The sequence below is a fragment of the Larus michahellis genome, chromosome 6 (assembly GCF_964199755.1).
Source record: "Larus michahellis chromosome 6, bLarMic1.1, whole genome shotgun sequence".
Classification (NCBI taxonomy): domain Eukaryota; kingdom Metazoa; phylum Chordata; class Aves; order Charadriiformes; family Laridae; genus Larus; species Larus michahellis.
The window spans coordinates 32608560-32624016 of record NC_133901.1 but is presented as its reverse complement, the minus strand read 5'-3'; the positions used below and the strand labels follow the sequence as shown (position 1 = coordinate 32624016).

The following is a 15457-nucleotide window of genomic DNA, read 5'->3' as shown; positions in this document are numbered from 1 at the left end:
GCCCCACCTGGTGCTGGTAGAGACAGACGTTGCCGAAGCCGCCGGTCCCCAGGCGGTCCCGCATCTCCCAGGGCCCGCAGCCGCCCGCCGGCTGCCCCCGCAAGGCCGCCCCGCCGGGGGCCCGCTCCGCGCCGCCTCCGGGCCCGGCGGGGTTGGCGCCCCGCTCCATTGCGCCGCAGCCACTCGGTGCTACCGGTTCCTCCGCCTTTATTTCCGCGTCACCCCGCGCCCGATCGCCGCCGTCAGTCCCGGAGGGAGAAGTCGAAGGGCTGGAAGTCACGGCGGAAGGCGCGGGCCTGCGCCGCCTCCTCCTCCGCCGCCCGCCCGGCCGCGCACCGCCGCCAGTCGGCCTGCTGCGGCAGCGCCAGCAGCGCCGGACTCGCCAGCACCGCCCTGCGAGGAGCGCGCACCGCGTCACCACACTGCGTCACGCATGACGTCAGCGAGGCGGCGGGGCAGAGGGAAAGGGAAGGGGAAGGGAAAGGGAAGGCTCCGACCTGCCGAAGTGCAGCGGGAAGCGGCCGCGGATGCGGTGGAAGAGCTTCTCCCCCGTGTCCAGCTCCACGTAGAAGTAGGGGGTTCCCGGCTGCACCACCTGGGGGGGGAGGCGAGGAGCGGTGGTAAGGAAGGGGAGAGGCAGAGGGGTAAGGGGGGAGTAAAGGGGAGGGGAAGTGAAGGAGTAACGGAGGGGAGAGGCAGGGATGTTATGTCATTTCTCTGACATTCCACGATTTCTCTGATACAACAGGAAGATTTTCTTGCAAATTCTCATCCAAGAGAACCCAAAACTGCCTCCTTCCGTGCCACAGCACTGAAGGAGGGTTGGTGTTCGGTATCAGAAGGAATGAATCCAGCAAGCCCTAGGCACAGCTGGAATCATTTTCAGATCAGCCACGCGTCTGGTGTTTGCGGGAACTTTGCCTGCAGCAGAACACATCTGGCACAAATCAAGTCCTCAACGTTCTGCCTCTTAACGGCAACAACAAGGGACCTCAGAGGCACACCACCACCCAAGATGGGACACAGGGAGAATAAATTCAACAGGTGAAATCTTGTCTCATACTTGCGTGATATCTGAGTGTTCTGGGATTTCTACTAATTCAATCTGCTGTTCCTGTGCCTGTGCAATAAAGGACTCTTTAATGTCTTCGGGGGTGCAGTGGTCCAACGGGACAGGAATCACCTGGAGATGGAGGACAACGTTTCCGTAAAAGAAGAGACAAAATGAACCCACTTGCAGAAAGCGATCAGTCCATCACTGGAGCTGGTATGCTCCTCAGTACTACTCAGCGTCATCAAACAAGACAGGCATGCACCCATCTGTACAGGCTTAAACTTATGAGATTTTTTTCTGTAGGAGCTGAAAAAGGCTGAAAACCAAAAGCTTGAAAAAGTTCTCAGCACAGCCTTCTCCATTCTGATCTCTGTGGTAGTTTAAGGCCGCTCTGCTATAGTGACAGATCTGCCAAATACAGAAACCACCACAATAAACCACTAAACGATTTGACACACAAGGACAGAAATAAAAAGCAAATCAAAAGGGCTGGTACCGGTAGACAATGACCAGAGTTCTGCAGATATCTTTAGATTTCAGCCTACAAATGCAAGCACCGCAGTTCACCTGCCAGTGTGAGACAACTGGGAGTCAGAGCAAAGTCTTATCTGAAAACCCTGTGGGCTTTTTAATCAGTTCCATGCAGGGCAAAGTGTTCTGCACCCACTCAGCACAACCAATGCTGTGCTGCTGTAACAGGAAGAGTTAAAGGACTGTGACAGACCCGGCACAGAATCACAGAATGTTAGGGGTTGGAAAGGACCTTTGGAGATCATCTAGTCCAATCCCCCCGCCAAAGCAGGGTCACCCAGAGCAGGTTGGACAGGAACGCATCCAGGCAGGTTTTGAACATCTCCAGAGAAGGAGACTCCACAGCCTCTCCAGGCAGCCTCTTCCAGTGCTCTGGCACCCTCAAAGGAAAGTTTTTCCTCATGTTCAGATGGGATTCCCTGTGTTCCAGTTTGTGCCTGTTGCCCCTTGTCCTGTCGCCGGGCACCACTGAAAAGAGTCTGGCCCCATCCTCCTGACACCCACCCTTTAGATATTGATAAGCATTGGTGAGGTCCCCTCTCAGTCTTCTCTTCTCCAGGCTAAACAGCCCCAGGTCTCTCAGCCTTTCCTCATCAGAGAGATGCTCCAGTCCCTTGGTCATCTCCTAGCCCTTCACTGGACTCTCTCCAGTAGTTCCTTGTCCTTCTTGAACTGGGGAGCCCAGAACTGGACACAGCACTGCAGATGTGGCCTCACCAGGGCAGAGCAGAGGGGGAGGGTAACCTCCCTCCACCTGCTGGCCACGCTCTTTTTAATGCCCCCCAGGAGACCATTGGCCTTCTTGGCCACAAGGGCACATCTGCTGCCTCATGGTGTCCACCAGGAGTCCCAGGTTTCTCTCCACAGATCTGCTTTCCAGCAGGTTAACCCCTAACTTGTACCAGTGCATGGAAACCAGTTTTATTTTTGCTCTGGCTCCATCTGTAGGTAGGACAACTTCTCTCCATACTCTGGGAAGGCACAGACAAAAGAGAGAATTTTGAAGGTGAGCCTTCTCTTTCCCTTCATTTGCAGAGAATTTTATTCTCCCAGGGTGCCACTAAAACCATACCTGTAACTGCAGATGCTGACTCCTGTAGTTTCTTTCAAACAGGACATATCTCTTTCCCTTGCTTCTGAAAAATTCCTTTAGGGCAGACTTGTACTTGGTCACTTCTTCCACCACCTCTGAAGACAAGTCCACCACCGACTGATAGTGGCCAATAGGCAAAATCAAGACGTGATCAGGCAGTAAGCCACCTTTGGCCAGGGCGAGATAGCACTAGAGTGAAACAATACACACCAGTTACACTGTGAGCAACACACACTTACCATGCTGTGGAAATGTACTCTCTGACCATATTCCAAGTATCCCCCCGCCTACTGATTCTGCCTCAGGAACAGGAAAGTCTTCTCTGTGTTGACTTGTTTTGTTTTTTAGCAATTTATTAATTATTAGAAGAATGAGAAAGAGAGAGGGCCTGCCGAAGGACAAAAAAACCCCAAAACTCTTGAATGCCAGAGAATGCCTTGTCTGCAGGAAAGCGTCTGAGTGAACTTCACCACTGTGGCTAGAATTTCTTACTATGACAAAAAAATCCACTTGAAAGTTGTGAACAGCTTTTTAATTAATCCATAAGTGGATTATGCTATATAGGAACAATAACGTCAAGCAAAGCGAATATATCAATGAGAGAACTGATCTCCAAGATGTACTTTGAGATGTCAGCTTTAAAGCTATCTTATATCCTGTTTAATCTATATATAATAAAATGGAACATATATAGAATAAAACCGGAACCAGTCATCCCAGGGAGATCTGGCATAACTCCAGACAGTGCATCCTGTAGCCAAAGCAGGTCCCAGTTTACACTGAGTTAACACTGGGAAAGTTCTGCCAGATGGTAACATAAGCAAACCACGAGGGCTGGCACAGCAAAAAGTGTTCTGACACTGTCATCCAGTTCTGCTGCTGGAGCAAAACTGCTTCATTTTTTAAAAAACTATCTATATACTTTTGTCTTTTGTAGGGGAGATATGAAGAAACTGAAAACGAAACTGAGAGTCAGCTTCAAATCAAGTTTGTTAGGGTTTTTCTAAGATTTAAAATTGGAGAATGATATTTTATATTGCTGTATCGTAGCATGATTCTGCCACCACGTAGCAAAGACCATGCTACAGGTACTTACGTGTGTGCCAATACTAACAACCAAGTGCTTCTCAACGTCTGGGCTGGCCAGGCAGAACCAGCAGGGCCCTGTGGGCTGTGCTTTATGGGGAGAGAGAAACAAGTGTTAGCACAAGGCTTATTTGTCAGAACAAGGAATGGAACAAGATCTGGAAGAGCTGTTATTTTCCAGCCACCTTTCCCAGTTGATAAAGTGCTGAAGATGTCAGAAAGACACAGCTCCTGGAAGCAGATCTGGTCAGAGAACTGGTGCCTCTGGGAAATTCCAGCAAGAGAGGAGGTGGCAGCAATCACGCCCTTGCTGACTGCCATTCCCATCGAGTGCTCTAACTTAATGGAAGAGCACTAATTCTAGGATTTAGAGGTTATAGCTCACTAATAGGAAAGCACCAGCGAATTTAAACAAATCAAAACGAGGTAAAATTACTGCATAGGTACAGACAAGGACAGATGCTGCCAAACACACCTGTCAGTTCTGGCCTGTTCATCACACTCAAAACACCTGAATTCATACCCAAATTGCGATACCTGAGCTGACCTTTAAGACAAGTCGATGGGATTGATAAGCTAGGCCCTCTCCTTAGGGCGAAACGCTGTATTTACCTCCTCTGCAGGCTGCGTACAGGATTAGACAAGCAGCTTTGCAAATGCAATAAACATGAGGCGGCTCTCCCAAGAACCACAGAAAACCAAATGTCCAATTCTGGGATTAATTTCTGAGCAAAACAGTGTAACAAGGTTCTCTTCTCATGATACCAAACTCCAGAAAGTTTTGGAAGTTATATGAATATGCACAATGGCACGCTGTCCTACAGAAGTGATGGGGGAAAACAAGAAAACCCACATGTATTCTTTCTTCAAAACTGACTGCCATTACAGCCAGTTGTGCTTCTGCAATGACAATGTGCTCATTTTAGCATACAGTAATTTATCCTGTAGACCTGTTATGTGCAAGGACTGTGCAAAGGGTTTGGAAATCTAATAGATAAAAACCAAACAACTTAGTCTCATATAACAAAGGCAACCAGACTTTATCTACCAGAGGCATTTTAGAAGAATGTCTTCTTACCCGCTGGGAGTGAGAACAGCTTTCACAGAAACTAAAGGGGAGGCTGACACCTACATTTGCATTTTAAGCCCGAATTTCTTTATAACCAAGACCAACGTTTCTAAAGATAGAGGCTTGCAATAACACTGCCAATGGGAAGTCATGCTCCTTAAAGATTTCATTTCAGTTTCTTATAGTCAGACAAACTCTAATGAGATTTACAGCACAGAAATTCAGAGGTAACAGAAGAGCTTCCTCCCTTCCCAGTTCATTTATACTTTGCGAAGTCACAGCACAGAACACCCGAAGCCGTGCTTCAAGAACACATCAGCACCATGATCTTGCAGTCCCTCTGAATGGAAACGTGCCGCTTTGTGAAAGTGCCTGTTGTCATGTTCAGAGGGTAAACAGCATCAGCCCAACCGCAACCACCACAGACCCAACTACCTTTTGAACTATCCTTTTGACTTTTCAGTCACCTATTGTCAGGTTTGTAGGAAACAAGGGACCCTTCGTTACTCTGTACTCCCACAGTGTCTAGGATAGCAACAGAGCGTGTTGTCAAGCTGACATATACAGCTCAACAGCTTGAGAAAAATGAAGAGCGAGATGTTTCAATGCCTCAAGGGAAGAACTCAGGAAAAAAGTATCTGCATACTTACGGGGTTTTTTGGCTTGCTTAGGTTGGGAGTTCCCTGTCTCTTTCCCATCTGAGGGACGTTTCTTTCCCTGATGCTTGTTCAAATCAAAGAAAAACTGACAAGCTGGTTCTTCCTGTTTAGAAAATGAAAACCGAAGCCCATTACAACTGCATCATAGAGAGTCACAGTACATACAAGAATTTGCCTTTTCCTGAAGAGGTGTATCACTACCTTCGAACAACAGCAAAAGCATCAATATCCTGGAACAGAATGAATTGACCTCTCCTAGAAACACAGCCAACTTTGCCTGCCTGGATATGCCGCCTCAGCCAGGGAAAAAATTCTGGGAGAGCCGCCCCAAATTGCCACATTCTCCTATTTAGCCTTATGCTGCACATTCAGAATTGCTTGATTTTATGGATTATTCAAATCTCATTTTCACTTGACAGCCATTGCCAAAAGAATGTCTGTATTTCCTGGAGATGTTAACTTCTCAACAGACTCCCAGAGAGGCTGAAACCACTTGACTAAGTTGTCATGTATGGCAAAATGCCATTAGAAGGCTTTAATGATGCAGAGGAAAGCATTTGGGAAGATGACAGCAAAAGAGCAGGGCTGCTCACACCAGCTTAGCTTGGCTTCCACATGGGAGCACAACTGCAGTCTAAAATCTAACCCATGCTGGAAGAACCAGCATGTGCAGCGGAAGCAGTTTTCCCAGTAAACTTCACAAGCTTTCGCGCCTGTCTCCAATCGGATATTGAAGCTCAAAGGTACGAGAACTTTTGCTTCCATCAAGTGATGGACTGTTTGGTCTACTTAAAGCCTTACTGCCAGGGGTTTAACACAACAGCAAGTCTCAGATGGGGACAGGGAGGCTGTCACAGCTAAAGGGGTTGGGAGGTGCCTGTTGCCCTCATGCCCACCCACGCTGTCAGCTGGAAGGAGCCAGCCCTTCACTCTGCATGCATGCTCCAAGGAGAAAGGCTGGAGACCAGCGCTTGCACTTCCTACCTGACACACTGTTCCAGCAAAGTCCAAGTCAAGACTAACTTCAGGCTGAGTATTTTCCCCCCCTGCCAATGATTTCCCGATTTAGCTTCTCTCCATTACATTAAGATATACAGGCATTGCTATTCTGTGTCCACATTAGTGGAGTATCCCACAATGCTCAGAGGGCAAAACATGCTCTGCACAGGGAAACAATCCGAGTCTCTACACTGATGAACACAATCCACTTGTCTAATGATCAAAATTACGAAGCTGGCAATTTCAAATCTTCTGACACCAACACCAGAGTGTTCAGGCCCCAGGAAGGAACGTTTCTGCCCTCAGGTGACAAGCAACTGATCTGTAAAGGCGCATGGAACTGGTAACTTGACAGACACTCGAGAAAAAAAAAAAAAAAACAACCACACAACGGCACCCAAAAGCTAGCTCACCAGCACTGAGGGATACAATGGAAATGCAACATAAAAGAAAGTAGCATCTGAGTAGCCAGCAGTCTAAGGGAGAAAACTGGGGGCCAACTGCAAAGGACTAATCTGTAACCTACAAGCTTAGAAAAAATAAGACCATGTGTGCTGAGGCGCCCATAAGGGACAGGCCTGAGAAGCAAGTAGATCTAACTACAACATCACCATGCAGACCTGCAGGAAGAAGCACAGAATGGTTTGGGTTGAAAGGGACCTTTAAAGGTCACCTAGTCCAACCCCCCTGCAGTAAACAGGGACACCTTCAACTAGATCAGGTTGCTCAGAGCCCCGTCCAACCTGGCCTTGAATGTCTCCAGGGATGGGGCATCTACCGCCCCTCTGGGCAACCTGGGCCAGTGTTTCACCACCCTCAGCGTAAAAAATTTATTCCTTATATCTAGTCTAAATCTCTCCTCTTTTAGTTTAAAGCCATTACCCTTGTCCTGTCGCTAAAGACCCTACTAAAAAGTTTGTCCCCGTCTTTCTTGTAGACCCCCTTTAAGTACTGAAAGGCTGCTACAAGGTCTCTCCGGAGCCTTCTCTTCTCCAGCCTGAACAAACCCAGCTCTCTCAGCCTGTCCTCACAGCAGAGGGGCTCCAGGCCTCTAATCATCTCCGTGGCCTCCTCTAGACCCGCCCCAACAGGTCCGTGGTCTTCTTATGTTGGGGGCCCAGTGCTGGAGGCAGCACTGTAGGTGGGGTCACACCAGAGCAGAGTAGAGGGGCAAAATCCCCTCCATCGACCTGCCGGCCATCCTGTTGGGGATGCAGCAAATTGTAATAAATTGTAATAAATTCCCATGCATTGCATTTATACAATTTGGTTGATGCAAATGGTTTATGCAGACCCCTGAAGGTTTTTGGACAGAAATATTCCACGGTTAAAGCTGAACGCTGTTTTAAGCTCGCTAAACACAGAGAGTGAAAACAGAGTGCGCACATGGGGAAGAAGGCAGCAGCTACCTCTGCACACAGGCGTGCTTTGGTCTTCTGAGCTTCCTTCCGTGATTTTTGGTATGGATTTTCGGTGACATCCTGTGGCTGTTTCACCAGCTCTGCAGGGTCCATCAAGCTCATCGGCGTAATGCTGAAGGCGTACAGATACTAGAAAAAAGACAGATGGCTCAAATGCAAGAAACTTTTCCTATGACTGCAACTCTGAAGACATTGGTTGTGAACTAAGCCATCCTGAAATGGTAACACATGATTTAGCACTGCAAGAACTCAGCAAGTCAGTGTTTAAGCTAAGGCAGGACATGAAAAACACACTCCCTGTGCTAGTCTCCCACCCCATACAACCAAGAGTTTATGGAGTGCTTCCTCATTCCAGATTAAGGAAAGACCTGTTTGAAAAGCAGCAGTGTATCCTACTTGAAAAAGAAAACAACCTTGATCCTTGCCTGTTTCCAGGTATTCTTTCTGTACAGAACTCCTGGACCTTTTTTTTGTTACCAGGCCTGGTTCCTATGCCTTCTTAACCACTAGCAACCTGTCCTTCTATACCAATATTCTGTAACTTTCTTAAGAGGAGAAAAGAAACAGCTTAAAAAAACCCCAACAAAACAAATCAGCCCCTTCCCATCCCAGAAGTTAGTAATTTTTAGTGATGTGTATGGGATCCTTTGGAATTTCGCTTCCTTCTTAAAGCAGGCCTGTGAACAGAAAATACATAAGGCAGCTGGGTAAGAGGAAGGAATGGCAGCTTTCTAACCACTTTCCTCTGCAGCTGTCTTCACAGCTAGATGCCATTTGACCAGGGAGAGAAGAACAACAGTGCCTCAGAGCACATCTTGCAGCCCTTACCCTTCTAACGTAATGTGCAAATGGTGTCTATTACTCAAGTGCGACAGACCCCTCTGCTTCAATCAAGCTTTTAAGGGACCAACACTGTCCTATAGCTAGCCAAAGCTGGGCTTACTGCCCTATTACTTGTACTTGGGAAAAGAAGAAAGATTCAAGAGTGTCAGTACCTTTTTCTTGCTTGTATTGCCAACATCAGCAAGTGCAATAAACCTGCTCACATGCTGTGGGGTCTCCTGTAGCACTGTGTGATTTCTGTAAGGAAGTAAAACTTGATTGTACTGGCATATACAACATAGAAAACGACAGTGGGAAAACAACACGTCCTCCATGAAGCTACTCAGAATGTCAGCCACACACAGTCTTCGGCCAAGAACAAGGAGGGCTGAGGACAGACAGACTGATCTAACAGCAAACAGCTGCACAGACCAAAACGGCATCTCATTGCAGTCCAAATACAGAGATGAGAGGACAATTCACTGGTCTGAAAACAGCTATACACTTTAAAGTGTTTCCTGCGGAAAGGATAATAATCTTAGCCAACGTTAACATGACAGCCTTAGTTCTACATGTAGGTTGTTCTGACGCTTACCTTATGTTACTAGTCACGTTCTATATACAAAGTTATGACTGAAGACACCACTCTCTTCACCACACAAGCTTTTCCATGATACATTTTCAAAGATACACCCCTGAATTAAGCTGAATACTGTTTAAACACACCTGAGGGCAACTAATTTGGCATCAGATTCACACCAATGTACTGGGAAGAGGGTTGTCAGCAATGGCACGGTTTTCAAGACAGCAGGAATTACAGTAATAAGATGCATCTGAGAAACAATCTTGACCTTATGTCGGGGCTGGATGAATTCATAAAATTATTTTAAAGTTGTCCTCCTGTGTTCTTTAAAAATTGAACTCTAATTAGAAAATAAATGAGATTTCACAGGGTCTTACAAACCTGTAAGGAAGTCTTTCATAATAGGCCTTCTCCAGGGCAGCAAAGTGGTACCTTGGTTTGAGACTCGCAGCTAGATCAGATACTAACTTGGAGCCACATTTCTTGGTATCTATTTCTCCCTATAAAATAGAAACCAAGTTATATTTAAAAAAATGCATCAGACTAGTGAAAAGAAACAGTTTCATACAGAACTGCATGCTGGAAATGTAGAGACTGACTATAGTGGGTGGCATTCCCTGGAAGTGGAAAAAAAAAAAGTCAAAAGGGCTTGATCTCTTATTGCCAAGCAGAGCCTACTCATTTATTCCATTCTGTGTACTCAGGGTTTACATCCACTCGTTTCACCAATCCACATTTCTCATGTTTTCCTTCTCTTGGTCCTGTGAAGCCAGGGCAGCACAGAGTGAGTTTGGAAAACACAAACAGATGTCCAAATCATTAAGACAAGTTTTGACCACATGCCGAGAGTACCAAAGCTTTAGTGCATGAGTCAAGCAAATAGGAAAGCTCTAAGGTTCCCTTAGGAGGCATAATTTTATCCCACTCCCATCCCCGAGAAGTCAGAGCAAAACAAAATACAACCAAAGAGCAGACTTCCAACCATTTCCTTGGGTGAAGGCTCTTCTTGTGCTGCCTTTTCTCCATTAGCCTTAGACTCAGAAGTGAAGTAGAGAAGGAAAAGAGAGAAGTTCAGAAACAGCCTACATCTGTCACCTGTAGCGTGTTATCTTCGGTAAAAGCACAGGGACCTGACCTGGCAGGCATCTGTCACAGCCCTTCATTGCGACAGCTGGGCAGGCACTAACCCACCCCCAAGAAAACGGGGGGTGGGTTAGTGCCTGTCTCCCTCCAGAGACTACCAGCATCGTTCCACAGCAACTGCAACCAACTAAATTCAGAGCAACATTTGCGATCAGATGAAAGCTACTGACTCTGCTTTTTCAGGCAGGGACAGATAAAACACCCTGAAGTTTCATAAATCCTCCTCCCCAATGGTCCTTCTCTGAAGAACCAGAATATCCACTGTCCATTTTTTACTTTTAGCTTTCTCAAGCATTCAGAGATGACCCAATAGCCAAAATAGCCAAAGCATGCAGAAAGACAATGCTTTGTTAAATCCACCTGGAAACCCACTCCACCAGAAAACCGAGCACTTACTGCACTGTTGGCAAAAGTCCCCACATCTCTGGGCCAGGGTGACGTCAGCAATATATCAACACCTTTGAAGTCTGGGTTTGATAACAAAGATGTTTTTAATTCTGACACATCCCTTGCGCTAAAACTGTAGTCAGGAGCTGGCTCATCCTGGGACTCGGTGCCACTCAGGTATGCGATCTGCAGTCCAGAAGCACCGCTGTAAAGACCTCGACGGCCTGCATTAACAGAGAAGCACACACTTGAAATGTAGGCACTGAGAGTAATCTCTTAGTCACATCATAGACAGAGGACCAAATTCAGCAGTCCTGCCTTATTCTATTGAAACTGTCCTTACAGACAGCTCATTTTCTATGCCCATAAATTGCGGTAAAGACATGTTTTAGTGCAATGACTCAAACCCTGTTTGAGTCTGTTCAGACAACCCCCAGTCTTCTCTCCTCACTGCTATCTTGCTTCCCCAAAGTCAATCCATATCAAAAGCTCAGTATGAAGGCAGAGTGAAAAAAAGCCAACTGCAAGTGCCTTTACTTGTTATGTTTTTGTCAGGTTGCATTCTAGAAAGAAAGTAGTTTTTCCTTTCAGCTTTGCTACAACTTCATTATCTTTAAAGATGACGCTTCTTACCTCTGCTACTCCAGTACAGCCTCAGAGCACAGCAAAATCATACTTCAATTAGGAAACCTTGCCCATACAAAGACAGGCATGCTATGGGAATAAGATATTCTCAAAGAACAGACTCTTTCAACCACTATTCCTTTTGACAAGTTCGGTGTTAGAAAACAACAAAAAAACCAGGGTTCTCTTTCATATTTTCCATAGCAGATCGTATCAGCCTTTCAACATACAGTTCAATTCCAGTCTGAAACCTGGAGTAAGAAATGCCACCTTAAAACTTCCAGTAAAAGGAAGGGCTTTGAAGTGGGAATATCAGAAAACCCTCATGAAAGCAACAATGGGCCAATACATATCCTTTACCACAAACCACCTGCACCCTTACCTAAGTAAGTGATGTTCTCAGCTAATTCGCAGCCACTGACATCTGGAAAATAGCTGACGGTCTTCTGGTCATTAGCACCAAGCACATAGGTTGGAATTGGAGCTGAGGAAGAGGACGACATGCACTCAGTCTGCTTTAATTCAAGTACATTAGCACAAGTTCAGTCCACATTTACTAGGAATTGCAGCAGGTCCTATCCATTCCTACACACCCCAACAACCTGCTGCTGCTCTCCCTTCTTAAAAAGGAAACTATTGCTGTTTTTCATTCAGTGAACAGGGAATGACCGGGAATTTCTGTAAGGGAAGCACCAGGAGTGGCAAAAGGGCTACACACTGGCAGGTGTGCTGGAATCCCACAGCCTGCTGACCGAACTGCAGTAAACATCTATGTGGAGCTTATCAGACTACCTGGGTTGAGAAAACAAGGATTGCTCCACACAGCAGCCTGCACGCTGAAAATGTAAGGAGGCACTAATAGGAACAGAAGTGGAGCCGTAAGACATCCAGGCAAGGACAGAGAAGACCCTGACACCAATTAGCAGCGCCTGCGTCTCTACTAGCAGTGCTAATAGCGCCGGCCAGATGATCCAGGCACAGGCCTTGACACCCAAATCGTGGGCGGGCAACTTGGACACACGCATTTTTGTGCTCCTGAGTCTGAGAGCATGACAGAAATTAGTTTTATTTTGAAACAAACCCATCTTGCCCTCCTGTGTAGAGGTTTCCCACTAGATCTTAACTGCTTTAACATTACACTGTTTAACTGCAACTTCTGAATTCAAAAACACGTTGCAATGAGACAGTGAATTGGGTTGCAAAATAGTGCAATACCCAGAGTGACAATGCCTTCCTTACCTTTCTTGGCCCCTGTGCGATATTCTGCCCATTCTGCCTCTGAAGTAGCGCCAAAAAAATTCCCAACACACAAAAGCATCTAGAAACAAGCAAGAGTTGCAATTTGACCAAAGACAAAACACATGCCACATTTTCATAATATGCTGTATTGTCCCAATACTGGGACATGCTTCAACAGCATTTTGTTTGGTATGGTGAAGAGGTTCCTCTGTGTTTATCATAGAATGGTTGGGGTTGGACGGGACCTTAAAGACCAACTAGCTCCACACCCCCTGCCATGGGCAGGGACACCTTCCACTAGACCAGGTTGCTCAAAGCCCCATCCAACTGGGCCTTCACAGAATCCCAGAATGGTCAGGATTGGAAGGGACCTTTGGAGATCATCTAGTCCAATCCCCCTGCTAAAGCAGGTTCATTTAGAGCAGGTTGCACAGGAACGTGTCCAGGTGGGGTTTGAATATCTTCAGAGGAGACGACTCCACAGCCTCTCCAGGCAGCCTCTTCCAGTGCTCTGGCATCCTCAAAGGAAAGTTTTTCCTCATGTTCAGATGGAATTTCCCGTGTTCCAGTTTGTGCCTGTTGCCCCTTGTCCTGTCGCCGGGCACCACTGAAAAGAGTCTGGCCCCATCCTCCTGACACCCACCCTTTAGATATTGATAAGCATTGATGAGATCACCCCTCAGTCTTCTCCAGGCTAAACAGCCCCAGGTCTCTCAGCCTTTCCTCATCAGAGAGGTGCTCCTGTCCCTTGACCATTTTCATAGCCCTTATCTGCATCTAGTACTAAACGTGTAACAGCAACATTAATGGGTTTAAATACGACAAGGCAACAGTTGCTCTTCCGCACTTTCTGCCGACAGGTTATGGCTCCTCCCAACACTTTGTTGCTGAGCAAGGAGTGCTGAGGGGGCTGCAAAGCCCCCTCCACGTACCCCTTCGTACCCCGAGCAGAACGAGGAGGGGTTCACAGCTCAGGAGGGGGGCAACAACAGCAGCAACACCCTCCTCAGTGCGAAACCCACCCAAGAGCTTCTCCCAATTCACAGACAGAGCCGAGATGTTTGCTTTATTCCAGTTCTGTGCCATATAGGGTTCTAGGCAATAATTTGCAAAGGCAGCACACCTGTTAGGAAACATCCAGAGTCTTCTATACAAAAAGGTAACGAAGGAAAATCACATCAAGACAGCTGATTGATCACTTCTAATTATATAACAAAAAAATCGTTTGCGCATGTCCCAATTCCTGTCTGGCTCATTACGCCAAGGTGGCCTTACACTTACGTGTAAAATCTCCTCCTGGAGATGTAATTTTATTACTAGAATTATCTAAGGTAACTAGAGGCTACACCTTCATCCTACCAGCTACCACCAGGTTACCATTCAACTTTCTGTTCCATTGGGGCTCCACTTGGGACAACGACTAACTTTCAAGACTGGATTATTTATGCTTATGGGCTTTTTGTGTCAGAGGCTTCCTATTCCCTGTTGCTACGGTTTCAGAGCAGGCCATCGCGTCACGGCCGCTCAATTTTGTGGACTTTTTCACTCTTTTTTAGATCAGCATCACCCTGTGCAAGCTCCTTGCCCCCAGCCACCCCCACGGGAACCCCACCCATACCATCCACTCCCCAAGCCTTACATCAAAGTGGCCGCTCTTGCCCTGGATAGCCCGGACTCGCCTGAAGAGAGCTTCCAGTTGCCCCTCCACGTCGCCACATGCCAGCCTGCGGGACAGGGGGTGTCAGCAGCCGCGAGACCAGTGCCCCACCGCCCTCCTTCTCCTCCTCCCTTTCTTCCCCCCCCCCCCCCCCCCCCATCCTTCTCCTCCTCCCTTTCTTCCCCCCCCCCCCCCCATCCTTCTCCTCCTCCTCCTGTCCCTCCTTCTCCTACTACCCCCTTCTTCTTCTTCTTCTTCCTCTCCACCTCCAGTCACACTCACACACGCAGAGGTGCAGCGGCCATCACGAAGCTGCTCAACCTGAGAGACACTGCCGCGCCCGGAACCTCACGCCACTTCCGGGTGCGCCGCGACAAATGCTCCGCCCGGCGCCACTTCCGGGCGCGGGGAACCTCTTGTTCCCCCACTTCCGGGGAACAGAGGACGACATGCGACTTCTGGTGGACAACAAGTTGCCTATGGGGCAGCAATGTGCCCTTGTGGCCAAGAAGGCCAATGGTCTCCTGGGGGGCATTAAAAAGCACGTGGCCAGCAGGTGGAGGGAGGTCACCCTCCCCCTCTGCTCTGCCCTGGTGAGGCCACATCTGCAGTGCTGTGTCCAGTTCTGGGCTCCCCAGTTCAAGAAGGACAAGGAACTACTGGAGAGAGTCCAGTGAAGGGCTATGAGATGACCAAGGGACTGGAGCAGCTCTCTGATGAGGAAAGGCTGAGAGACCTGGGGCTGTTTAGCCTGGAGAAGAGAAGACTGAGAGGGGACCTCACCAATGCTTATCAATATCTAAAGGGTGGGTGTCAGGAGGATGGGGCCAGACTCTTTTCAGTGGTGCCCGGCGACAGGACAAGGGGCAACAGGCACAAACTGGAACACAGGGAATCCCATCTGAACATGAGGAAAAACCTCTTTCCTTTGAGGATGCCAGAGCACTGGAAGAGGCTGCCTGGAGAGGCTGTGGAGTCTCCTCCTCTGGAGATGTTCATACCCCACCTGGATGCGTTCCTGTCCAACCTGCTCTGGGTGACCCTGCTTTGGCGGGGGGATTGGACTAGATGATCTCCAAAGGTCTTTTCT

The 15457-nt window shown here is 47.7% G+C and overlaps 2 protein-coding genes and 1 non-coding gene across 3 annotated transcripts in view; all 3 read right to left on the bottom strand.

Moving 5' to 3' along the window:
• Positions 1 to 387, bottom strand: part of CHUK (component of inhibitor of nuclear factor kappa B kinase complex) — a 39879-nt gene extending 39492 nt beyond the window's left edge. Inside the window, exon 1 of the mRNA XM_074592490.1 lies at positions 8 to 387. Coding sequence (XP_074448591.1) covers positions 8 to 169 — 162 coding nt within the window. The 5' untranslated portion in view covers positions 170 to 387. The remainder of the gene's footprint in view (positions 1 to 7) is intronic.
• Positions 191 to 14742, bottom strand: CWF19L1 (CWF19 like cell cycle control factor 1). Its single transcript, XM_074592493.1, has 14 exons — positions 14650 to 14742; positions 14350 to 14434; positions 12711 to 12789; positions 11854 to 11955; positions 10857 to 11071; positions 9699 to 9817; positions 8908 to 8992; positions 7901 to 8041; positions 5484 to 5595; positions 3775 to 3854; positions 2658 to 2867; positions 1064 to 1183; positions 498 to 595; positions 191 to 393 (listed from the first exon to the last, which is right to left on the bottom strand). Exons 1-14 carry the CDS (start codon positions 14670 to 14672, stop codon positions 243 to 245), a joined length of 1620 nt encoding a protein of 539 aa, XP_074448594.1. The 5' UTR covers positions 14673 to 14742; the 3' UTR covers positions 191 to 242.
• LOC141745911 (small nucleolar RNA SNORA12) lies at positions 1350 to 1489 on the bottom strand. The gene has a single exon (XR_012588166.1). It is a non-coding gene; the product is annotated as a small nucleolar RNA SNORA12 (small nucleolar RNA).
• Positions 14743 to 15457: the final 715 nt, after the last annotated feature.